This window comes from Doryrhamphus excisus, linkage group LG8 (assembly GCF_037039965.1).
Source record: "Doryrhamphus excisus strain RoL-2023G ecotype Guam linkage group LG8, RoL_Dexc_Guam_v1.1, whole genome shotgun sequence".
Lineage (NCBI taxonomy): Eukaryota > Metazoa > Chordata > Actinopteri > Syngnathiformes > Syngnathidae > Doryrhamphus > Doryrhamphus excisus.
In genome coordinates, this window is record NC_136364.1 from 3,970,613 (window position 1) to 3,995,224 (window position 24,612).

Consider the following 24,612-nt stretch of genomic DNA (forward strand, 5'->3'; position numbering starts at 1 on the left):
TGTCATGAAATATTTCGAATATAAATAATGTATAGCTCTATTTTTGTCACAAGAAAAACTTCAATAATAAATAACCTGCGTTTGGCTGTTGACCAATCTCGGGTGTACCCGGCCTCTCCCTTCGAAGTGGGATAGGCCCCAGCATACCCCCGCGACTCTAATGAGGATAATCGGCATAGAAAATGGATGGATGTACATGTAAATAACTTCATCCAAAATCCATCCCCTGAGGTATTGTAATATTAGCTGCAGTGCGCCATGGCACCTGTGGGGGGCGTAACGTTTCTTCTCCCCAGTCCGCTGCAGGACCACCACGTCCTTACGGCGGTGAGGGTGTGGACGTAGGCACTGTCCACACTGCTTGAAGACACTGGGACACCGTACTTACCGTCTCTTGCGGCTACTTCATCTTAATATATCTGGTAAGTTTGATTCATTCATGTATTGTGTTCATTAAACCACAAAGCCGTTGTTCGCTCTTTACCCCAATGAGAGACGCTCGCTCAAGAATGTTGGTTAGCTTGCTTGCTAGCTAGCTAAAGCTGCCAAAATGGACATTTGTGTTGCCATTAAGCTGTTTTACTCCAGCCTGGATGTTTACTTTTGTCGTCTAAGGTGGGGGAGGACGTGTAGAGAACCAGCAACGCGATAAAGTTGAATATATATTTGTGTCTCAGCGAGAAGCGTTCATAGCAGCTTTGCTAACCAGCGATACAATGTTAAAAGTATAAACTACTCCCTAGCAAACACATTGCTGTTATTTTCAATAATAATTTGCTTATTTGAACGTTGCCTTCGTTATTCTGCAACTATTTGTAAACTTGGCGATTTTACATGTGACACACAAGTCAATCAACGATTGACTTTTATCACAGAAATCGCCTGTGTTGTGTCTAGTTGTCGCTATACAAAATGCTGCAGTTGCAATGATCAAAACTACAATGGCACTTCCAAGTTTTAGTCACAAGTCCTCCCATTGCAACCGTCAAATATTTTTTTGTCGTTGGAGAAAACCCTGGAAGGGTAAACAAACACAACAGTTAAAAGTTACATAAAATGCCTAAATTTGTGCTGGAATTGTAGGATAGTGTTCTTAAGGTGTAAACTACTTTGTTTTACATCAACAGACAAGACAGGGTAGAGCTATTTTCAATGATAATGTGCTTATTCTACTGTAACCTCAGTTATTCTACACATATTTGTGAGCTTGGCATGTTATGTTAGATATAACATACAAATAAGCTGCAACCTGCAAATATTTGTTTCTTTGGTAGGATGCTAAACGCATCAACAAACAAACTGTAGTCCATAGGGGAGATCCTCAAATTATGGCTGATTTTTTTCGTGTGTGTGTGGTTTGCTGGTATTGTGGGATACAGTACTGTGAAGGCCTTGAACTTAGGAATCAATAATAGGAAACACAATACTCTTTTATATAACCTCCCACTGTGGTAAAATTATAATCCCCTCGCAGCTTAATAAATGCTTGTAAAAACAGCATTGTAGTTACTTGAATCCTTTTTTTATCTCTGATAATTGGTTCCAAACCCGACTGTAATGTAAGTAAATTTCTGCAAAGTAGGATTCCTATTTATAAAGCAAATGTTTTGGAGTTAAAGCATGGGAAACTTGCTCACGACCTTCTAAATCTGTTTATTTAACACTCTTAGAGCCCTCCAGAAATGAAGTAACACCCCTATAATCACCTTTATACTCATATTACCAAATATAGTAACCAAAATAAGAGTAAATTAATAATTTAATTTATTGTGTATGTGTCACTATAAATTACTTCCTTTCAGAGACCTGTCCTGTTTTGGCGATCAAGTCTGGTCCTTATGTGCCTCACCGAACATTACCGCAACATTATTGACAGCACTGGCACCTACTGAATAGTGTAGAATACTACCGTTGATCAGCGCATTTGAATGTGTCTTCTGAATGTCTCTTTGTGTTTTAGCTAATTTAGCCATTTTATCTTTTAATTTTTGTATTTATTTAACTTTTGTTTAAATATGCATATTTTTGAGTAATTATAGGCTGTGTTCAGCCATGAAATAGCATGATTTATTTATTAATGTGAAACCACAAAGTTGTTTTCTATTGGGTCTATTTATAGATACATAAGAGCAGCTGTACGGTTGTACACACCATAATAATGCATTATTGTATTTGTTAGACATTTTAATCTCATTACATTGTGTAGGTATACCGAATGAAGGTTCCACTGGGTGTACAGCATGCGTTGTGAGTCAGCTTTATGAGTGTGCGGGTGTGCACGTCCATCTAAGTGTGACACACTTGTCCTGAATTCCTCAGTGATTTCTTTCTTAGTAGCTTAGATGCTGCCATATTAGCAACACAACACAATTTTGTATTTGTTTCCTTAACACAATTTTTTATGTTTCAGGGTTTTGTGAGTGCCACCCCCAAGGCTTTGCAATCGTGTCCCTCACTATTTTGGGTGAGGGACGGATGCGCGCCACCACCTCCGCTGGCTAAAACCTACCCCCATCACCTGTCTTAAAATCTGAGTACGGCATCCGAGATGGATGACATCTTCACGCAGTGTCGAGAAGGCAACGCGGTGGCCGTGCGCTTGTGGTTGGACAACACAGAAAATGACCTAAACCAAGGGTGAGTTTTACATAGTCTACACCAGGCCCATTCAGCTGGCGACCTGTGGGCCAAATGTGGCCTCGGAATGACTGCAGAACTGCCTGCGAGTTTGCTTGAAAACCTGGGAATGACAATATTTTTGCAGCAGATTTTTTAAAACACCAGAGTGTCATAAAATATCTTTTAGTGTTTCTACAGCAGGTACTTTAAACAGGAAGCACCGCCACCATATTGATGATCTTTCAATAGCTTTTATGCAGGATGTCCATAAAACAGCTCCTGCCATGTATGATCTTTAATAGTAATGTATGTACATTTATTACTATATTAGCCATTTTCTAAGTAAAAGTACAAATGTGAAGCACTGCGAAGACGTTATCTACAAAATAGGTGCAATAGTTAAGCACCAATTTAGTTGAGTAGTGGTTTATACTGTCAGTATGATGGTAGAATTCACCACAGTTGGGTCACAGTCCCTTCCTCACACCATTAGTAAACCTGAACTTGGACTATTTGCTGCAAGAAGCCTGTTTGTTTGTCCCCTGAGGGATGCTGGCCGGGGATTGAACCCATATCCTCGGAAGCGCGTGTTTATACGTCCTGAATGCCAGCATAATGCTTCAAAAGCGTGACGCCTGCACAGGAAGCTCACTACGCTGGTGCTTAGCAGGCCTCCCAATTACATTCAGCGTCTGCACGGGACTGACTGAATAGAGAAATGGAGCCATTTTCTTGTAGTGACTGACACATGAACGCTCATATGAAACATACTTTGAGGATCAGAACGCCCTCATCAAGGTTCATGTATTTTTTGAGCTACGTGCTGGCTGAATTCGAGCAGCAACTAATACCATCAAACTCATGCCGCCAACTCAGCAGATGCAATACTTCTCTTTTTTGTCTTTTCTTTCCTCTGCTAATAATTCCCTTGATAAAGCAAATATGCTCTACAGCAGCAAATGTCTGTGGATATAATAATCATCCCCACGGGTGACTTTTCCATTAGCCAAGTGCATCATGTCAGGCTCCTCCTACCCCCCCTCTCTGGCTGATATATGGTCTCTGGCGACTGGAGCACTTTTCACTTTTCCATCCACGCTGCAGTCGTTTGTGACTTTGAGTATAAGTTTACAATCCAGAGCAACATTTAAAGGCAAACACTCCTGGGAGTGTACAGTTTGTATATTTTGGGAAAAAATATTCTGTCAAATGTCACAGAAGTTGAGTTTTTTTTTCTCGAATCAAAAATATGCTTTTATTCATAATAGGAGTCAAATTGATCAGACCTCGTATATCTTCTGTTCTGTCTACCTGTATAGTAGGAGTGTCGTTTCCGATACAATACTGATATTGCAGCCTTGATTATGGGCCAATATCGATATTACTCTCATCCGATATCAGCACAAAGCATGCAAACAGTCATCCCTTGCTACATCGTGGTTTCAACATCGCTCCTTCACTCTATGGCCGTTTTAAAAAACTTGATTAATTAATCAATGATCACTGCGGTTGAGTATGGCCCAGTATTAGTAAAAAATATTGAAAGACAAGTATGCAGTATTTTGGTCACAAGGTGTAAGTATGAGACAAAAGATGGATGAGACAGGACTTTACATTACATTACCTTCATCTATGGCATGTTCTCCTCTCATTCTGTGTGGAAGTGGTAGGTTTTCGGTGTCATACATTGCCCATCTTCCCCACCTAGTCTGAATTTGTTTAAGTTTAAAATAAAGTAATTGGAGGCTAACTTGTGAGATTGCTATCTTGCATGGCTTAAAGCCATTGCCACTGATCCTGTATCCTGCACATTACAGCAATGTGGTGTAAAGAAAGAACAAAGATGACCATAGGGCTGTTATTTAATGTCCACGTGGCTCAAATAATTGGAATAATGTATTGTATAGTAGAAATTTTAACCAGCCAGAAGCTCCCGCAACAGCTTGGGCTCAACCTCCAAGACTTTATCTTCATCTCTAAGTGAAATACTTCACGGATTGTTTACGCTGATGCAACGCCCCTGTGGAAGCGTAGTAGTGGAATGCTGGATCTCCTTACAAGGAATATCGCACAGCAACCCAGCATCTCAGGAGGATTATTATGGTGGGCCAGACTGTAGGGAGTTAAGTGTGTCGGGACAGACACTCTTAGCATGTATGTGTTTGTGTATCACAGTGACAGGAATGCACAATACATCCCCCCTCCTCCAATTTAGCTTTTTCAACATTCCTGTCTCAGTGCTTTGCACCTCTGTGTTCCCTCCAAGATTGAAAGAGTTAATTATACCTTTCCCCCTCTTGTTGATATGTCTTCAGCTGCTGCACTCAAGGATTGCGGTCTGGCATCGCTAACGAGCCAGGAGGCAGCGGCGGCCACCCCTGACCTTTAAGTACCCCCCACTGGCAGGGTGGCGTGGTGTTTTGCCTCAAAGAGAGCAGCGGGCTAGCTCTAGCTGCTTGTTTTCTTCTGGCTTAACAGCTAAATCACAGACTTAGCTCTTGACTTTATTAGCTAAAAATATCTACTTCCAGTAGCTACGCAGGCAGAGTGGTGTGAAGAGGGAGCCTCCTTGTTTGGGAAGGTGGGAAGTTTACAGGGTGAATAGGGATTTTATATATAACTCCCTTTGTCAGGGCGGCAGTAAGCAGACTTTTAGTAGTGGCCATAACTCCTGTTGACACGTTGTATGAATGAGCTCAAATTAGTGTTTTTTTTCCCCCTTTGGGTCAGCCATTTGAAATGTTTAGCGTAGGGGATTATTATATATAAATAAAAATGAATCATCCCATGTTATGAAGTCATTTTCTTGTTTGAAGAGCTGGCATTGATGTGCAGGGCTCATTTTCTGGCTTTTGCGTCTGCCAGACTGAGGGCTGTTGGCAGGTGAAAGTGCCTGAAATAAATGATCACAGCCAGCAAGGAGGGGGGCTCAGCCAGCACTGCATTTGGGGTGTGCGGATGAAGCCTTGCTTTAAAGAGAAAATCCACTCCATAAAAGTCCTCGCTGAGTAGGAATGCACACAAGAAACCAGAGAGCTTCTCTCTGTCCCCCCCAGCATGCCAAAATTTAAGACTGAACATTCCTAATTTATTTATTGAATAATGAATGTGTATTTTGAGTTTGTTTATGATCAGTAAATCAGCTTTGCTGACATCTGCAGGCCTGGGGTGGAATAATATTGCCTTGTCAGACAGACATGGTTGGGACTACCGTACAGTATATTATGTATTGTCTGAGCTCGCACCAGACTTCCACCCTTAAAGTGATTCTACTGGGATTGTGCCCTCGTAAAGTTGGACTAATTAGTTTTTAGGGTTTGGCCTTTTGCTCAGACAGGAAATGCTCCCCCTCGATGCACTGATAGGCTTGTGTCGTGGGACTGAGAGGGTCTGTGTTTGTGGGATTTGGAGCCATGAAAGACGTGTTAACACAAGCCAGTGAATGGGCGGTGGGGGCGGAGGGTTCAGATTCCTACATAATGCTTCTTCAGTACTCGGGACATCCTTTGTGCTGCATGCGGACTTGTCATTTTGGAGGGGCGTCCAAAAAAAGAGTCAGAGGAGAAGATGAGGTAGTGGATAACAATGGCGGGGAGGAGACCACAGCCAGCAGAGAGATGAATAAATGACACAGAGCAGATGGAGCACAGGCTTGTGCAGTCTTGCTCACTGTCCTTATAAGGACTGCAACCAATGACCTGGCTGATGTTTTATGATCCACCCTGATTGACTCTGCCAGTACACCATCACTCTTTGGCTGACACAAGGCTTGCTGTGCTGCACATGTCGCTGACGGTGCCGCTCAATGAAGAGGATAGGCTCTCTGTCCAGCTATTTGTAATACAATAAATCAAAAGAGATTGTGTTTGTCAGAATAACCACTTGTGACGTTGCTCCTTGTAAAAACTTTCAGATCATCTTGATGCTGCCAAGGGCATTCACACATGTCATTTGATTTTCTGCTGTGGCTCACAGCAAAGTATGATGGATTGGACCGTATTCGTGATGGATTGTGGAAAGAAATTCGGGCTTCCAAAACAAGAATGTACCTTGGTGGTATTTTTCTCACCTGAGATTCCATGGACCTTTTTTTAAATCATTGCATTTAAAAAGCATCAATATTCCTCCACTGAACACTCAAAAAGAGGTATACTGCAAGGAAACAAACGTTCCGACAAGGTAGCACCTGCAATTGTTTTGTCATTTCTATAAGCTTTTCGTTATTTTGATCCATAGCAATTTTTTGACCCAGCTTTGCACACGAGTGAATGGAAGATAGTATTAAAACCAAATGTCAATGTCTTTCCACTGTAGGGATGACCACGGCTTCAGTCCTCTGCACTGGGCCTGCAGGGAGGGCCGCTCCAGTGTGGTGGACATGCTCATCATGAGAGGCGCCCGCATCAACGTCATGAACCGCGGGGACGACACGCCCCTGCACCTGGCTGCCAGCCACGGGCACCGGGATATTGTGGGCAAGGTACAGTTATGTAAACATTGGGTCACACATGGAGTCAGACTTCAACCTTAATGTGATGCAGCCTTGCCTAATTATTGATGTCTTTTTGGGTTGCATCATAGGTATTGTGAAACCTCGAGTGTCATCCATTGTCTTGTCTGTTCTTGCACACATCAACATGAACGAAGCACTTTGTAACTTGTTCATGTAAAGTTGCTTATTGCTCATGCTGAAGTGCTGACGACTTGAAACTACCTTGTGTCAGAAAGATGTCCAACAACAGCTCTACTAAACATTTTGGTTTTTTGTTGTAGTTACGCAGTTAGTTGTGTGCAGAACTCGGCGTGTCTGCAAAATAAAAAAGATTTATTGCTGAACACTGTTCTGCCGTCTGCATCAGAACCCGTCATAATCTGTCAGGTTGGTGGTATTGTTGGCTGGGCTTGTTCGTCTCAGATGTGCCATGGTATGAGATAGAACTGCTGCAGGGTGTCAGAATTAGAAATGCTGCTAGACAGATATGCAGTTTAATATTGGGCATGTCTCACTAGGCTGCGGTCTCAGCAAGCCTCTTGTGTTGCTGTTCTCTTCCGGCTTTGCTGTGTGCGTGTGCAACCCAAACAAACTCTACCTGTCCTCTTCAGCGTTTAATCCTTTGTGTTTGTTTTGTAGCTGATTCAGTGCAAAGCAGACACCAATGCAGCCAACGAACACGGGAACACACCACTGCATTACGCCTGTTTCTGGGGCCAAGACTTAGTGGCCGAGGTTAGTGCGCCCCCCTGTGGCGTCCAGGGGGAAGGCTGTCGGTTAAATGTCCTGAACCACATTTTTTTCTTGACTTAGGATCTGGTGAACAATGGGGGTCAGGTGAGCATCTGTAACAAATATGGGGAAACTCCTCTAGATAAAGCCAAACCTCATCTGCGGGAGCTCCTCAGAGGTATCGACATCAAATCCACCACTTGGTAGTTCAAGTAATTTCTCCTGTTCGCTTCTGGGTGCTCATTTTTCCCCCTTTCACACAGAAAAAGCTGAGAAAATGGGACAAAACTTGACCAAAATTCCCTTTAAGGACACCTTTTGGAAAGGCACCACCAGAACTCGACCCCGTGAGTCCACTGCTTCTTTATATATTTTTTTCCCACCCACTTTGGAATAATGTTTTGTCCATTGCCACATGAATAATTCATTTCTTAAATGACTTTACTTGTCACTTAAGCATGTTTTATTTGCGTGTTTCTAGGCAACGGCACTTTGAACAAACATGCAGGCATTGACTATAAACAGCTCTCTCTCCTTGCTAGAATAAATGAGAACCAGTCTGGAGAGGTACAGTTACACTAATGATTCATTTTTTTTTAAATAAAAATCATCTGAATGGAATATGACTTAATCTGTTGTTATCTAGTTGTGGCAAGGGCGCTGGCAAGGAAACGAGATTGTGGTCAAAGTGCTAAAAGTTCGCGACTGGACCACGAGGAAAAGCAGAGACTTCAACGAGGAGTATCCCAAACTCAGGTTCTCATCTCAAGTCTATTTTCTCATTCTGTGATCTCTTCTCCTGTGATCACCCATTTGTCTGTTGTTCAACCAAACTGAGTTTTGTTTAGTTTCACTGCGGTTGTGTCTCACACTCCTGTTGATGTCAAAACCTGTCTCGGGTCTGTCTTCCTCCTCGTCCTCATCCTTGCTGCCCCACCCCAGGATTTTTTCCCACCCGAATGTCCTACCCATGTTGGGAGCATGTCAGTCTCCTCCCGCCCCTCACCCCATCATCATCACACACTGGATGCCTTATGGCTCCCTCTACAACGTGCTGCATGAGGGCACCAGTGAGTACTTTTCACACATTTATAGTCTCTTGTTGTCCCACACATTATTTGCTCACTGTCTGTACAGTAAATGCTTTCTTTCCGACATCACCTGTGAATAGCAAGTAAACCCAGACAAATGTCTATTTTTGACGCTCCATCTTAATTAAGGCTGGTTCATGCTGCTGCATCGAGACGCCATCCAAATGTTCTCCTCATTTGGATGGATGAACTTTTGCAAAAAATCAATAGAGACTGTAATTATTATATTAGATTTAGCCTGAGAAACCTCCCCATCTCTCTTCAAGTGCCACTGTTCATTCGCGACTCAGAAACTAACAAGCTAAATGCATATCAACACAATGCAGGTTTAAGACCTAGAAAGGCTTCATACGCTTACGAAAACACATTTTACCTGATTAAAATATCTACATACTTGACACAAATGAATGATACTGAAAGATGATTGATAGAACAACTAGATTTGAAGTCCCTATCATTCCTTTAACTTGGTCGTCAGGCCGGTGCTAGAGCAGCACTTCTATTTGCTGTGGAGCCGCCCAAAAACGGCAACTGGCTGGTAGCCTGCTCGCTTGGTCGTCCGGGTTAGCCGTCGGAGAAGGCGTTCCTTCAAGCCGTGTCTGCACAATCCACGCTGCTTGCCTAATTCCAGTAATGATATACGATCATATATTAACTTGTGTTCACCTCACTGCAGGTTTTGAAGCAGAGTTGTAAGAAAGTTGACTGTAGAAGGTAGCGCTTCCCTTGCCACACAGCGCGCCGCCATCTTGCATGCTTCATGCTGTATTATTATGCTGTACATATTATGCTTTACTATCACATATTTATAAATTATTACCAACTTGGGGAGAATGAGATGTGTTTTCAGCTGGGAAAAAGATTACCTATTTTCAGAGGAGAAAAAAATATATTTTTTTTATACCACAGATCTACAACTTTGTGGGGATGCGGCTGTGCACTGAATATGTTTAAGTAAATACAGTAAAGTCTCGTTATATCGATATTCTCGGGAGTCGGAAAAAACACCGATATAACCGGACTATCCATATATCCGATCCTGCGCCGAACTGCATTAAAAGTGGGCGGATCTTTGATATGGCATGTAATTTTCTCCTTGAGTTCATGGATTGCGTATCTAGCATGCTTTTGTACTACAATAAATTTTATACTACAGTAAATAAAAATAAACTTACGCTGTAGTGATTACCGGTTACCGGGACATAATTCACCCCGGAACTATCGATAGGTAAGATGTTGCCACCCGGAGGGGTAGGCGCGAGGGACGGGTGTTTTATAGGTAAGGTGTTGCCACCCGGAGGGGTAGGCGCGAGGGACGGGTGTTTTCCGCTGTGTGTGCTGCACTCTGGTGGTGGAAGTGTGAAAAATAAAGTTGACTGGAAGCAGCCGTTCGCCGTGGTCTTTTTTGGTATTGAAATCCTTAAGCAAAGATTGATTTAAGCTGCTTTTGTATCAATATAAGCAGACCAAATTGGCTGGCGGGAGATGAAAAGGGCATCCTAGTAACCGGATTATCATAATAACCGTGTATCTACTAACGGAGCTAATTATATCATAAAAGACTAGAAATTTGCCGGGAAATGAAAATAGTATCGTAATAAGTAGTAATTCGTTTTAACCGATATCGATATAACGAGACTTTAGTGTATGTCTCAATGCCTCTTTCTTTTTGTGACGTTTGTGCTTCATCCTGGTGTCAGACTTTGTGGTGGACCAGACGCAGGCAGTGAAGTTTGCTCTGGACATCGCCTGCGGGATGGCCTTCTTGCACACGCTTGAACCCATGATCCCTCGCCACTACCTTAACAGCAAGAGCATCATGGTGAGAAGCTCTCTTTTCATGCATCAATGTACACAAATTATGGACAATGATTGCATTTGTTGGAACTGCAATTGATCAACTTTCTAGCTGGATTGAGCAATGTAAAACTATGCTTTAATCCACTTTTGTATTGAAATGCATGAGATTTTTGGTGTTTTGTGTTGGGGCCATGTATTAATAGTTCAGTAGGCCCTGAGCTACTACTTAGCCCTACAAGATAATTTGGACAATTATCCAACATAATGGGAACAGTTTGGGAAGGTTCCCTTCCATTCCCATTCCCATATCTTAAGGCAAGGACCATAAAGGCATGCTTGGATGAAATAGTTGTGGAGGAAGTCCACCATCTTATAGAGAGTCTTCCCCGAAGAGTGGAATATGTTTTAACTGCAACTCAACATTTTCTTCAATTTTCTCTTATTGGAGGTATATTGTCCCAATATTTTTGTCCATATAGTGTATCTAATAAGGATGTCCTGCAGGGATGGAATGTCCCTCTCACTCAGGACAGGAGTGACATCTTTATTGGTGTGTCTCCACAGATAGATGAAGACATGACAGCCAGGATCAGCATGGCGGACGTCAAGTTCAGCTTTCAGTGTCCCGGCAGGATGTACTCGCCTGCTTGGGTCGCCCCTGAGGGTACGTGTCACCATTACCGCGCAGATCAAAAGTGACAGCTGGAGTGAGAATGATGGGATCTGGGGGGGTGAGAAGGGGTGGTCTCTGTAAACAAAATAAAATCTCCATCTCCAGAGAAGCACTGTGTCTTATCTAAACTGATTAGAAAGAAAGCAGAGTGGAATTGAGATGAGAATAATGCTTTGATAAGACACAGATGCGCAAAAATGTCATTGCGGTGTGACATTTTGGGGCTTCTGGAAAGAACTGTTGATAATTCACCAATTTACCCAAAAATTAGGCATGCCCATTTGTGCCACTTGCATGATTCTAATGCTGCACGCTTGCTCTTGTTGGTTGTCAGCCCTGCAGAAAAAGCCAGAAGAGATCAACCGACGGTCAGCAGACATGTGGAGCTTCGCTGTGCTGCTGTGGGAGCTGGTGACCAGGGAGGTGCCTTTTGCAGACCTCTCCAACATGGAGATTGGCATGAAGGTTAGAAAAGACAAGTGGAATCCTGGGTCCAGACACACTGTCTGGGTTTTTTTTCCCCCAAATCATATGTAACAGGTTTAACTTTAATAATGACTTTGAGTGCTTGAGAAAGTGGAAAGAAAACATTCTTTTTGACCACATGGGTATTTTTAACAAGTATTTTGCACAATGCAGGAGCAGCAAAGCGAGTGCCCCTTTATAACAGCAGGGCTCCTGTCAACAAGGGATCTTTAAACTGTGTCTTTTGCATTAGATCCTTATCAGACTCCTATTATAGCAGATCTTTGACTAGAGTTTTTGCAGTAGCACCTTTAAAAAGTTACACAACCCACCTTATAAATCGCATACCGAGATAGATAAAGCTACTGGGGGATCATGGTACTTGAACTACATGGAGTGACATTTTGGACTACATCGAAGTACATAATGAGGTTGCCTACAGCCACAGCTGTTAATGTCAAGTTTTTTTTTTTGACCCAACGCTAGTTTGAGACTATTCTATTACAGTTTGCAACCACACTTATCCTGGTCTATGTTGCCCTTCAGGTGGCCTTGGAAGGCTTGAGGCCCACAATTCCTCCTGGCATTTCCCCCCACATCTGCAAACTGATGAAGATATGCATGAACGAGGACCCGGCCAAGAGACCCAAATTTGACATGATTGTGCCCATTCTGGAAAAAATGCAGGACAAGTAAAAGAAAGCCCCTCCATGTGTCGTGGACATCTTACCGCAGATGTTGGCGCTTGCCGGTATTGCCTTAAACCTTTTTTTTTCTTACCGCAGCATTGAGCAGCAGTGTATTTTCTTTTTCAGTGTGTGTTTTTTTTGTCCTCATTGCTGATGCAGTCTTCTCAGGAGCTCAGCAAGACTCTACATCATGTTGACTGTAATCTTACAGACTGAATATATAACCTGTGGAGGGCAACACCACGCATCACCTCAGTGGGTTTTAGTTGGATCGGAATGGTCCATTTATGCTGGAAACCTGTGCCATGGAACATACTACCCCAAAGCAGGTCTTTTCCAGACCTGTCACCATTTCCAGCAGACTTCTGTGATGTGTAAAGCTGTCCAATCCCAAGTGTTTCTTGTACATCATATAATAATTGTGTTTCTTTTTCAATGAGTTACAGATTTCTTATTTGCTCTTTGTATTTTTAAATTGGAATACACTATTTTTACTTAACACCCCATTTCCAAAAAATGTAGCCTAAATGTGCATATCTTAATTATGTCGTTGACGTCTTTTAGTTGTACAACATCAATTCAAAAGTGCCTAAGAAGAGACGTGTTATTTTAAATGTTGAATTGTGGCAAACATGCAACCCTGTGTCCCAGACTGTAAATCAACACATATATTTGCAGCATCATTATTGTTTCTTGACTTTTTATGATAATATTCTGTCTTTTACAGCTTATTTTCTGACTTTCATTCATTGCCCCACTCATCAATCTCATTCATCCTTCTGCCCGCCACCAGCTTTGCTCGTTTGTGCCCAATCACAGGTTGTTGAAGCCAAAATCTACAGCAATCTTTACAAATGTATGTATTTATATATAAATATATATGAAATTATATTAAAATGAAAAGATGTGTGGATTTTGTTGGTGTGTGTTTTCATTAATTAAAGCTAAAATACTGATTATGGTCATATCTATATAAATTCATAGTATGATGGAGGTCATCATCCCTGCTGAGTAGTCCTGTCTGATAATGAGTTGCTGCTTAGAAACAGCAAAGCACTCTTATATAGGTGATATTTGACTCATGTACTATATAAGTGCTCCTGTCATTTAGAGACTCTTTCACCGATGAACTAGATTTAAAATTGTACACATTGCTGGATAAAGCCAACAAAATAATGACTGCTTTCCGGTGTAGCTGTAGTAAATAATGCACAATATCATGTAAGCACACGGACGGACGGGCAGTGAGCACTGGCCCTGACGTAAGCAGCTGACGCATGCTCACCCTCCTCCATCATCAGCCCCCACCATCTACAGACTGATGGCACCCTAAGCCTTCACGTCAACATGGAAATATGAACTTAGCGCTCATATATTCGACATACTTCGAAGCCAAGGAGGGACCGGCGGTAAGTGCGAATATTTCCTCTTCTCTTTGGATACAAATCATCGGTTTAATTGTCCACTGCGGCGTCGTTAGGTAGCTAGCATTAGCCTAGCCAAGATGGAGGACGGCGGCGATAGTGGCTGGTGCCCGTTATTATTACCATCCAGCTGCGGCTATGGCATCCGAAAAATGTAGCTAACCACCCAGCGAGCTGAGTGGCTTACAGACGCCTTGTTTGTGTTGCATAACGACTCAACAAAGCCATTATAGTGCATCACCATTTTAGCATATATTATTTATCGATGGTATGTTAGCAAATGGCGAGTAAGTGCGTGATTCGAAAGCTTAAATCAAATAATAATGAATCGGCTGTAGTAATGGTTGAACAATAATGAATCTTGTGTATATTGTCATCACTCATGGCAGTGCTCTAGTGAATATTGTTTAATATTGTCCCAATTCTACACCGATTAAAGCTCACAGTGGCGACTTAGGACGAAGATCTGGCTCGCCAGCTAGCATGCTAACATCCCATCTCTCTTATTTAACGCTTTATTTCTTATAGGAAAAGGCTCAGATTTGTATAAATTGAAGCGTTACAATGCACACCATTAGTAATACAATAAATAATAAGCATGTAAACAAGTACTTCAAAACACACAAAGGCAAAAGGTTAAGGAGAAGACACATTCAGCGGATAATGGTGTTTTTTAAATTTAGAATTACTGTAGTCCAGAACACAAGTAAAATAATTGGAATGACACACTTTGAATAAATGTAAATCGTTTCCTTTTGATTAGAACGGTCTCTGAGACCAAACCATACAGATTCATTGTTAACATTTGTTGTTTTGTTAAATTATTAACATTGTATTTTATAAACATATAAAAATAGGTGTGTGTAATCCCAGAATGTGCAAACGGAACTACAAAAGAAGTGAGTTATCGTTTAGTTTGCACAACGAGGAGGTCGGTACTGTTTTAAAAAGCTCCACTGGTCGGCTATCACCTTGTTTTTGCCCTAACCTATATCAAAAATAAATGTAATTCCAAACAAAATAGTAGCCGGTTTCCTGACTGACTGACTGTGTCAATTCCTCACAACATCCAGTCACATTATCTTTCCCTTCTAGCTACGTGGAAAGTGACCATGGGCGGCCACGAGGACGAGGACATGCCCTACGTGGTGGCCAACAAGCAGAAGCACGACGAGGATCTGAAAAACAAACTAAACGACTGGTGCGAGCAGGAGTCGACAGGCAGCAATGCCAAGTGGCTGAAGGAGGGCCAGAATCAGCTGCGCAAAGTCAGCGAAAACCAGCAGGAGCAGGACCACAACTGCAACATCAGCCACAATGGAAACAGGGAGGACTTCCTGGGCCAGGAGGAGGAACTACACGGCAACGAGGAGCAGACCAAGTCTCCGAAAATAGCCACGACCCCCAGCCTGAGTCAGGAGGAGGCCAAGAACATCCTCAATGAGCCGCTTGTCATCCACAGCCTGGACGACAAGGAGAAGGAAAGAGAAGAGGAGGAGAAGGGGGAGAAGTCGGAGGAGGATGAGGAGACGCCTGCTGGAGGAGAGGAAGGAGCTCAAAAGGCCCAGAGAGATGGCATAGTCACTGGGAGGAACCCATGCCTCCTGTTTGCCAACATGAACGGGACGCCCAGCGATGAAGAGTCCAACTGGCCTGCTGTGTCTCAGGATAGCACCGCTGACGTTTCTCCCAACGGCAACAGAGGTAAAGCCACTTTTCTTGCACTGCACTTTTTTATGTTCTACTAAGATTATTAAACTTATGGCCCTTTCAAGAGTCCTTTTGGGACTCCAGCGCGTTTGAGACGGACACGGACCTCCCTGCCGGCTGGATGAGGGTGCGAGATACATCGGGCACCTACTACTGGCACATCCCCACTGGCACCACCCAGTGGGAGCCCCCTTCTCCGCTGGGGCAAGTGGGAGACTCCATGTTGTCCTCCACCATGTCCCTGGAGACCACACCGTGTGAAGAGCCTGAGGTGAGAGCTTTAAGATTCAGATATCAATATTATGACTGTGGAACCGCCTATAAATTGAATTAGACCCTTTTACAGTGCTTAACTTTTTTTTGCACTTGCGTGACAAGCTACAAATTGATGTGTGAGGCACATGCCTGACATAAATCACCATCACACGTTTTGTGTCTTTTTCACACTTTTATGACAATTCAGGTTGTTAAAATGTTTGTCAAAACATTCATTGCCTGTACATTGCCCGTTATATGGTCTCAACAGTTTGACACTGGAACAGACTATTTCTAATTCACTTGTATCCTATAGGCAAAATTCGTGGTGTCACAAGATGATACACGATTGGGTCTTTGAGACGCATTTAAGAAATGAGCAATGAAAAAAATGACAATATATTGCAGTGTACTAATGTACTAATTCAATTTGTACTACATTACTTTGCATTGCGCCTCATGAGGCTGCACTGTTATGTGTACACTAATAGCCCCGCCTCCTCACACCGAGCTATAGACTGTATGACTGACAAAAGGGCTCACTCTGTTCATGTCGTTGTTTTATGGAACGAACGTGCCCAAGTGCTGAAAGCAATGCACAGAGTGAACTCTCTTTGTGCCTGTTTGGCGGCGAGAAGAGAGGAAAACAGACACACGTATTGAGGCCAGCCGAGGGCGCCCCAGTCTTAGTGGCCACTACAAATCTTTGCATGTTTTAATCTTGTGGCCCAAGATCTTGTGACATCCCTATAGAGCAGGGGTGGGCAAACTACGGCCCGGGGGCCACATGCGGCCCACCAAGCGTTTGAATCCGGCCCGCCAGTTGCTTTCTAAGTATTTCAACTTTTAACATAAAAATGGCAACACAACTTGCAAGTCAGATGTCTTATTTAGTAAAAAAACAACAACAACAAAACTGTAAAATTAAATTACATAGTTTGATGTGGTCTGATGTTTAAATGCTCTTGAAAAATGGGACATTAAAACATACAGCTGATAGTATAACACTTTTACAGATAAAATTAGATAAATAATTCAACAAAAATTATAAGCATAAAATAGTGTGTGTTTGTTAAATATTTGTTCTGGCCCCCCGGACAATTTTGTTAACTCAATGCGGCCCACGAGTCAAAATATTAGCCCACCCCTGCTATAGAGTGTTTTTACATGTTACTAGTCATTAACTTTTTTTATGCCTATGCTACAATATTACACAATGCACAAAGCAAAGTTGTTACACGTTTTTTACCCATCTTATTGTTAGTTAAAACTAGATGTACACAATAATTATGACATTATAGCGATAAATCTTGACAACATAAAAAAAAGAGTTCAGATAAGTGATGAAAAAAGTTTTAAATGTTCATGTCCTAATGTAACATTTTTCCAGGAATCCTGGGCTCAGTTCTCCAGTGCGGATGAAGGAGTTGCTGATGGGCAGCTGTGGAAGGTAAACTCCTAAAAGATATTTGGGAATGAAAGCAACAATTATGAGTGTTCCTAACTCTACCAGGGGCCTCATTTCCAAAACACTGCGTATAATCCATCCAAAATTGTGCCTACACCCCAAAATATTGGAATTTATAAAACCGTGCGTACACACACCTGCACGCAATTTTCCCTTTATAAATCACACTCCACCTGGAAGATTGCACTGGTGGATTCGCCTCTCATCCCGCCCTCGACACACCCACACACCTCTTGCATTTAGCTGGGTTCTTCTGAGACCTTGTCTGCATGTAGCAGGGTATTTTAAAACTGCATATTTTCCCTTCTCTGTTAATGGAAAAATGGTGTCCACACAACCCTGTATTTAAAAAATAAAATAAAAATAATGCATTGGCAGTTAACCACATGAATGCGTCGGGAACACAGTCCTAAGCATGCCAAACTTGTAGGCGGCAGTAGTTCCTAAAATTCTATCCAATCATGAATCATCCTTGCGCCAGGCTCGTTCGGACTGACAAGGAGGCAGAATTACTTCTGAACATTGTTCTCGAATACCAAGTCAACAAAAGGCAAGAAAATGTTGATTGGGAATCTTGCCAAAGCAAGTTGGCGTCAGAGCCTGCTACGAGGAGGACGCCTGGGACGTGTCATTGTTATTTCAGTAAAGATGGCTGACCTCAAAGTGCTTCTTTGCCTCTGCTCTTTTAAAGTGAAGCAGTATTTGTTGCAAATACAACCAAGCAAAAAGCGCTTGGAAAAATAGCTGTGAGGGCAGCTTTCTGATGTAAACACAGATCGAGTGTGTGACGTCACAGCATACGTTGTTGCAGGTAGTGACTTTGGGAAACGTAAACGGTGGTTATTGGCGTCCATACCATAACACATAATCGGCCACACCTTGGCTGGTGGTTTTGGAAACCTTCATTTTAGTGTCAAATATCTGCGGGTTGGTGTGGATGACAGGCCAACTCATGGAACAATATCTTTGTTTTATGAGATACACGCCTACGTGTGGACAGGGCCTTTTGAGCTCAGCCAAATCAGTTTCATTTCAAGGTGGACGCAATGACTCAAAACGAGGATGACGACAGTTTCAATATATTTAACTTCATAATTAACAATATCAAAATATGAGCTATATTTTATGAGGAAGTAATGCATGTGATTTCAAAGCACAACAAAAGAAAAGCCAATCATTGAGGAAGTTTACGCACACAGCCCTGACGCTGTCTGTGGTAATAGAAATAAATGTTGCTATTGATGACGTATGTAACAAAAAATACTTAATTTTTTTATTAACTGTCCAAAGAAAAACAAGAACCGGAGCACAAAGTATATTAACTCTGTGTCTTGTAAACTTAATCCCTACAATGATTTAATTGATAACCTGATGTTTGTTATAAATCATATTAATTGAGCACATCATATGACTATAAAATGAAGTATTCAAGCACTCCATTGTGTTTTTAATGGATGTTTTTAGTTGGGATACGTGCGTACTAGACAAGTCAATAATGGTGTGATGTTTTCATGCTATGATGGATAAATCTTTATTGGCTTCCATTGCATTTTTAAAAATTTATTTCTACTATATGATTTCACGTCACCACTTCAAATGTGTGTCACCTTTCTGCCATGTCTCCAAAAGGTGCGTATTCCAATTACAGAGGTGGCGCACTCGAGGACACATTCTCACTCTACGTTTATTTTTAGTAATCATTGCCTTTGCATAGGAAGTTGCGTAAACAACTTTCAAGCACCGTTTAGTGCGTATGCAAGTTTTATAAATGAGGCCCCTGGGCAGTTGATTATTGCCAGCCACACACCTTTTTCCATTAGTCAGGTTCACTGAAGGATGAAAAGTAAATATTTATTTCATGTTTGTCACGTCTCTTTCAGGAGGAAGGAGAGGTTACCTCCGATCAGAGCCTGAGAGAGTTTGAAGGGGCCACGCTACGTTACGCTTCCATCAACCTCAAGTATTTGACGCCAAAGTTCTTTATTTACACTGCCTTGTTGTCGATTGACACGTCAAGTTGACGTCCTTGTCTGTTCTGCACTTTGTAGCTACAATTGCACCCAGTCTGAAGAGGAAGAGAAACTTGTTCCACTCTGCACTGATTTAGAGAGCAAGGTATTCAAGTGTTTCATGTTGCTTATAAATACATTTGGAGGGAAGTAATTATATTTGCACCTTTTTTGGAAGACTTATTTTTGGTGTAATCAAAACAGAGCATTCGTTGACTCCCTACTTGTGCGCTGTTAGTGTTTTGCAGTGCGTTCTCTGGGCTGGGTGGAGATGTCCGAGGAGGACATGGCGCTGGGCAAGAGCAGCGTGGCAGTCAATAACTGCATCAGGCAGCTCTCCTACCACAAACACAACCTGCACGACACTGCCGGAATTTGGGGAGAGGTACGATCATCCATTCATCTCCGGTTTTCGGCTCACTGTTGTGTGCTGCTAGTCTGTGACTGTGTGCGTTGCCCTGCAGGGTAAGGACATGCTGATGGTGCTGGAGAATGACACAATGAACTTGATCGATCCTCTGGGCCAGACGCTGCTGCACACGCAGCCCATTGGCAGCATCCGTGTGTGGGGTGTCGGCAGAGACAACGGCAGGTCTGTTTTCCAACAAAAACAGCGTTAGAACTTTAGAACTGTTTGAACCTTAACCCTTCATTTGATAGCATTTACATTAACAGTTGCATTTGTCCCCAATAATATAACTATAGACTTAATGGCATTTTAACTGTAAAAGGGTCTTTTAGCAACATTTTACTTGTCCTCCTGATTTTTGGTTTGGAATTTTAGCATTGGTGCATGCTGAGTCCCTCTGCTGGACTTTATATGGTACTACACCTATCTGAACTGCTGCTTGTCTCTTCCTCACATTGTTCTAACACTTGTTTTCTTCCATGCTGCTTTTTCCAACGTGAACAGGGAAAGGTATACTCATATTTTCGTGGAGTTTGTCCTGTTCCTGTGTGTGTCTTGTAATCATATATACAGCCATCCCTCGTTTAGCACGGTTAATTGGTTCCAGACAACTGCGATAAGTACATTTCCATGAAGTAGGATTCAATGGCAATGAATTGAATATTTTCATAGTTTGATCATAGAAAGCCTGTTTTTGACCTCCTAAAATGTTTAACACCTCTCATTACCTAAATATAGTAGACATGATGAGAAAAGGCGGTAGGCTGAGGGCGCGATATTCAAACCGTGACATTGTGTGGGATGACTGTGCAGTTAGACTGACTGACTGACTGACTGACATACATGCTAACTGTGCTTTCTCTCCTGCAGGGACTTTGCTTATGTGGCCCGAGACAACCTGACGCAGGTCCTAAAGTGTCACGTGTTCCGCTGTGACTCGCCTGCTAAGAACATTGCCACCACTTTGCACGAGATGTGCTCCAAGGTCTGGCTTGTTGCTGTCGGTGCTTTCTGAACAAACCACATGAAATCAAAACCAAATCCTCTGTTTCCTGAATAATAGATAATGATGGAACGAAAAGCATCCAGGCCGGGCGTTAGTCGACTGAATTCTGACACTGGCAAACCTTTGGGCATCCCTGAAGGTAAATAAAGGTTCTTTTAAGAGTTTATTTATGGTATGAGTGAAACTTAATGCTTCTCTATTTCCCACCAGAGTTTCCAGCTCCAAAAAATGAACTTTTCCAGCGCTTCCATGTTTATTATCTTGGTAGTGAGGCAGTGGCAAAGCCTGTGGGTAAGAAAAGAGCAGAGTTCTGATTGGAATTTTAGATTTCTATTTGTGTCATGATGATGATCAGTTGTTGGCCTTCTGATTATATTCCAAAATGGTTCTCAGGTATGGATGTGATCAATGACGCTCTGGAGGCTGCCATGGAGGGCAAAGATAAAAACGACTGGACACCTGTTTCTGTGAATGTGGCACCCGCCACCCTCACAATACTTGCAAAACAGGTAACGCTCGAGAGGATGCAATACTCTTTATTTATTTGATAAACAACAGCACACATTATTATTATATATTATTTAACACCCAGACGGAAGAGGTGCTGTCAGAGTGCAGGGTGCGTTTCCTGTCCTTCATGGGCGTGGGCAAGGATGTGCGCACATTTGCCTTCATCATGGCCGACGGTCCAAGAGAGTTCACCTGTCACAAGTTCTGGTGCGAGCCCAACGCAGCCAGCCTGAGCGAAGCTGTGCAGGCCGCATGCATGGTGAGACTCTGGCTTTTATTCTGCTATCTCCTGTCTTGTTTTTTTTGGGGGGGGGGGGTAGTTGAAGTATTGTTGTGGAAGTGATGCAAAGATTTAAGCTGCAATGTACCTCATCACCACCAGATGGAGTAACCACATTCTAATGGAGGGTGCTTTCCAGTCATTCATTGTGTGTTGGAATGCATGAGTGACAAGGTGGTACGGTGGCGTACGTGGCACTCACCTTTTTATTTCTCTTGTTTTTCGAAGCTCCGCTACCAGAAATGTCTTGACGCCCGTCCTCCCAGCCTAGCCTCCTGCCTGCCCACCCCTCCCGCCGACTCTGTGGCTCGTCGGGTCAGGAAGGGCGTGCAGAGTCTGCTGGGCAGCTTCAAGAGCTACAGGTCGGGCTCTCAGTCCCCCTGAGGTCACACACCATGAAAGTCCACACAGACATCTCAGAGTCACTCATGCCCTCTCTCTCATCCTCCCGTTACGCCTTACACACTCGTCCCGTCGTGTCGTGTAGTTGCTTGCGGGAAGGGGGTTATGTGCAACCCACTCCCTTATTGTTTTTTACATATTATTCTCTGCATCATTTTTAACTCCCCTCTCTTTGTAGATGGAATTCTGGCGTCCTTCTTTTGTTCTTTGCTAGGATTCTTTTATGTGGCTTGTAACTATTTTTGTGTTTTAACAGAAACAATACGTAGAATGTTGGAATGTAAAATAATTTACATGCTAAAAGATGCTAGAATGATGACACTAATACCCCCCCGTACACTTACCTGGCTATGGTACACTGTGTAGGGTGATAAGACACTGTACCACCTAAATGGAGGACTTTACTTCTTCATCACAAGGAGGAGACAAGCTTTGTTTACACAGATGTTGTTCTCCCAAAGTCGACCAATCTGTGCACTGCAATGCCTTTCGCGCCACCATTTTAGGCTGCGTCATGAAAGCCTGCTGAATAGTGGTGTAGCACAGCTCTGTTATGTGTTAGCCTTCCGAAAACTCAAAGAAAGTAAATCAAATTAGCCACGGAAGCCACTGGAAATGTAGTAATTGATGGAAACATGCGTAACACCTGAAAGCTGCCCATACACTGCATCTCTAAAACAAATAAGGCTGACTTGAAAACGCAGCAGCTGTAGTGAGTTGCACAATTTGACCCAAACGCCTAGCAACATTTCCTGTCGCTGCACCTGCAGCACCTGCTAAAATCACGTCATAATCACTCTTTGTGCTGCTGAACTCTTTGGTTCTTAGCGTAAGCATTGCCAATTGACAGACGGGCGCCTTCTTGATTTGTTGACATTGGGCGACATTTAGAAGCTATTTGTCTCTGAATGTTCTGAACTCCTGTTCTCATGGCATAGTGGATGTAGCTCAACTTCCCATAGGTCAAGTCACTTTTTCTTCTTCACACATTTAACTCAACAGCGCCTCTGCTGGGTTGCTACGTAGTACTGCACTCTTTCAATATAAAATGCAAAACCACCCTTCAGCAGTCTATGTTCAGCTTTGGTGTCTAACATTGCACCGTGGGTGCATGGCTGGTGTGCCCTCTAACTGTATCATACCCTCGATCACCCTCCACCCCACCCCATCTCTCGCTCTCTCAAGACAATGTTTATTAGTCTTCCAAAGAGGCGTCTGTCACATGGTGCGTTGTTTCTTATCGTTCATTCTGCATGAACATTTGCAAGTTCAGTGCTCGTGTGCAATAACCACATGTCATAAATGAGAGAGCGCCAGTCGCCATGTTGAGAATGGTCGTGTAGTGCTAGAGATGTAATCGCTAATAAAAACAAACTCCGGGTTCTAAACACACACGCATAACCTGCTCAGTAGTGCTGTAGGATGCATGTTTAGTGTGAGGCGCCGTCATTGTGTACCTTCCTGTACCTTCTCTCTGTGTGTGCGTGCGCGCGTGTGTGGTCAGAGGGGGCGGGCCTCGCATGTCACTCCTAGTCGTCTTGTGTTTCTCATCCTGAAATAGCAGTAGAATGTTTTAGATAGAACCATGAGAGCAGGTTTTGTTGTACATAAGATCATTCTCTGGTGTTTACTTTCCACACACTAAAATGTACACTTTTTTTTTCACACAGTTTAGTTTTTATAAAGAACAAATGACCTATCCTGATCTTTACATGTACGTCGGTAAGCTATACTGTATGTAGCACACTAGTAGTGGTCGACACTAACGTTAAAAAAAAAGAGGCAGTTTGTATGACTTGTGGTCATGTTTGACATGCATGTTAACAATCAATGCAACACTGATGCAGACGCAATAATGGTTTGTTTGTTTTGCGACTGGCGCATGGAATAGTGCAGTGACCACTTCAACTCCTACCGACTGCTTCTTTTGTGTCTATAAATATATTAGAAACACTAACAAACTATTAGACAACTCATGTCACAACGTCACTTTGTGCCGTTTGTTCACAGTCTTGAACATAGCTAGCCCATTTAATTTATTTCCCGCTCATGTAAATTAGGTGTATAAAATAACTAAAAATGGATGTATATAAAAAGGCACCGCACAATAAATGTGAACATATCATCAGAGCTGTCTTTTTTTGTTGTTGTTGGGGTGTGTCTTTTGTTTGGTTTACACAAAACAAAAATCAAAGTGGAACCTCTGATGATGAATGGAATGGAATTGGAATGTTTCACTGCAGGGACAGCCGCCACTCATAGCATATTGCTAACTAGCTAGCCTTCCATTTACAGTGAAGAAAATAAGTATTTGAACACCCTGCTATTTTGCTATTTCTCCCACTTAGAAATCATGGAGGGGTCTGAAATTTTCATCGTAGGTGCATGTCCACTGTGAGAGAGATAAACTAAAAAGAAAAATCCAGAAATCACAATGCATGATTTTTTAACAATTTATTTGTGTGATACAGCTGCAAATAAGTATTTGAACACCTGTGTATCATCTAGAATTCTGACCCTGAAAGACCTGTTAGTCTGCCCATTAGAAGTCCACCTGCACTCCATGTATCATCCTGAA

The 24,612-nt window shown here is 42.6% G+C and overlaps 2 protein-coding genes across 3 annotated transcripts; both read left to right on the forward strand.

The window, feature by feature from the left end:
* The first annotated feature begins 172 nt into the window (after positions 1-172).
* LOC131134872 (scaffold protein ILK) lies at positions 173-13,474 on the forward strand. Of its 2 annotated transcripts, XR_013627940.1 has the most exons (14): positions 173-422; positions 2,411-2,637; positions 6,934-7,099; positions 7,751-7,846; positions 7,925-8,021; positions 8,107-8,190; positions 8,325-8,410; positions 8,490-8,599; positions 8,786-8,913; positions 10,635-10,756; positions 11,299-11,398; positions 11,742-11,872; positions 12,419-12,623; positions 12,721-13,474. XR_013627940.1 is itself a non-coding variant. In XM_058080539.2 (13 exons), exons 2-13 carry the CDS (start codon positions 2,549-2,551, stop codon positions 12,566-12,568), a joined length of 1,359 nt encoding a protein of 452 aa, XP_057936522.1. In that variant the 5' UTR covers positions 178-422; positions 2,411-2,548; the 3' UTR covers positions 12,569-13,474. The 2 variants fall into 2 exon arrangements, 1 of the variants encoding a protein (XP_057936522.1); XM_058080539.2 differs by having other exon boundaries at positions 178-422; positions 12,419-13,474.
* Positions 13,475-13,808: 334 nt separating this feature from the next.
* apbb1 (amyloid beta (A4) precursor protein-binding, family B, member 1 (Fe65)) lies at positions 13,809-24,162 on the forward strand. Its single transcript, XM_058080460.2, has 14 exons — positions 13,809-13,970; positions 15,081-15,689; positions 15,761-15,966; positions 17,341-17,400; positions 19,299-19,378; positions 19,467-19,533; positions 19,666-19,812; positions 19,892-20,019; positions 20,707-20,821; positions 20,900-20,981; positions 21,053-21,133; positions 21,236-21,351; positions 21,435-21,611; positions 21,861-24,162. Exons 2-14 carry the CDS (start codon positions 15,098-15,100, stop codon positions 22,014-22,016), a joined length of 2,007 nt encoding a protein of 668 aa, XP_057936443.2. The 5' UTR covers positions 13,809-13,970; positions 15,081-15,097; the 3' UTR covers positions 22,017-24,162.
* Positions 24,163-24,612: the final 450 nt, after the last annotated feature.

Bases quoted from the DNA above. Each gene is read 5' to 3' on its own strand.
- LOC131134872 (XM_058080539.2), top strand. From the start codon at position 2,549: ATGGATGACATCTTCACGCAGTGTCGAGAAGGCAACGCGGTGGCCGTG. The intron at 7,847-7,924 runs GTTAGTGCGCCC...TTCTTGACTTAG, and splicing joins GCCAAGACTTAGTGGCCGAG to GATCTGGTGAACAATGGGGG. The intron at 10,757-11,298 runs GTGAGAAGCTCT...GTGTCTCCACAG, and splicing joins TTAACAGCAAGAGCATCATG to ATAGATGAAGACATGACAGC.
- apbb1 (XM_058080460.2), top strand. From the start codon at position 15,098: ATGGGCGGCCACGAGGACGAGGACATGCCCTACGTGGTGGCCAACAAG. The intron at 21,134-21,235 runs GTAAGAAAAGAG...AATGGTTCTCAG, and splicing joins GGCAGTGGCAAAGCCTGTGG to GTATGGATGTGATCAATGAC. The intron at 21,352-21,434 runs GTAACGCTCGAG...TTTAACACCCAG, and splicing joins TCACAATACTTGCAAAACAG to ACGGAAGAGGTGCTGTCAGA.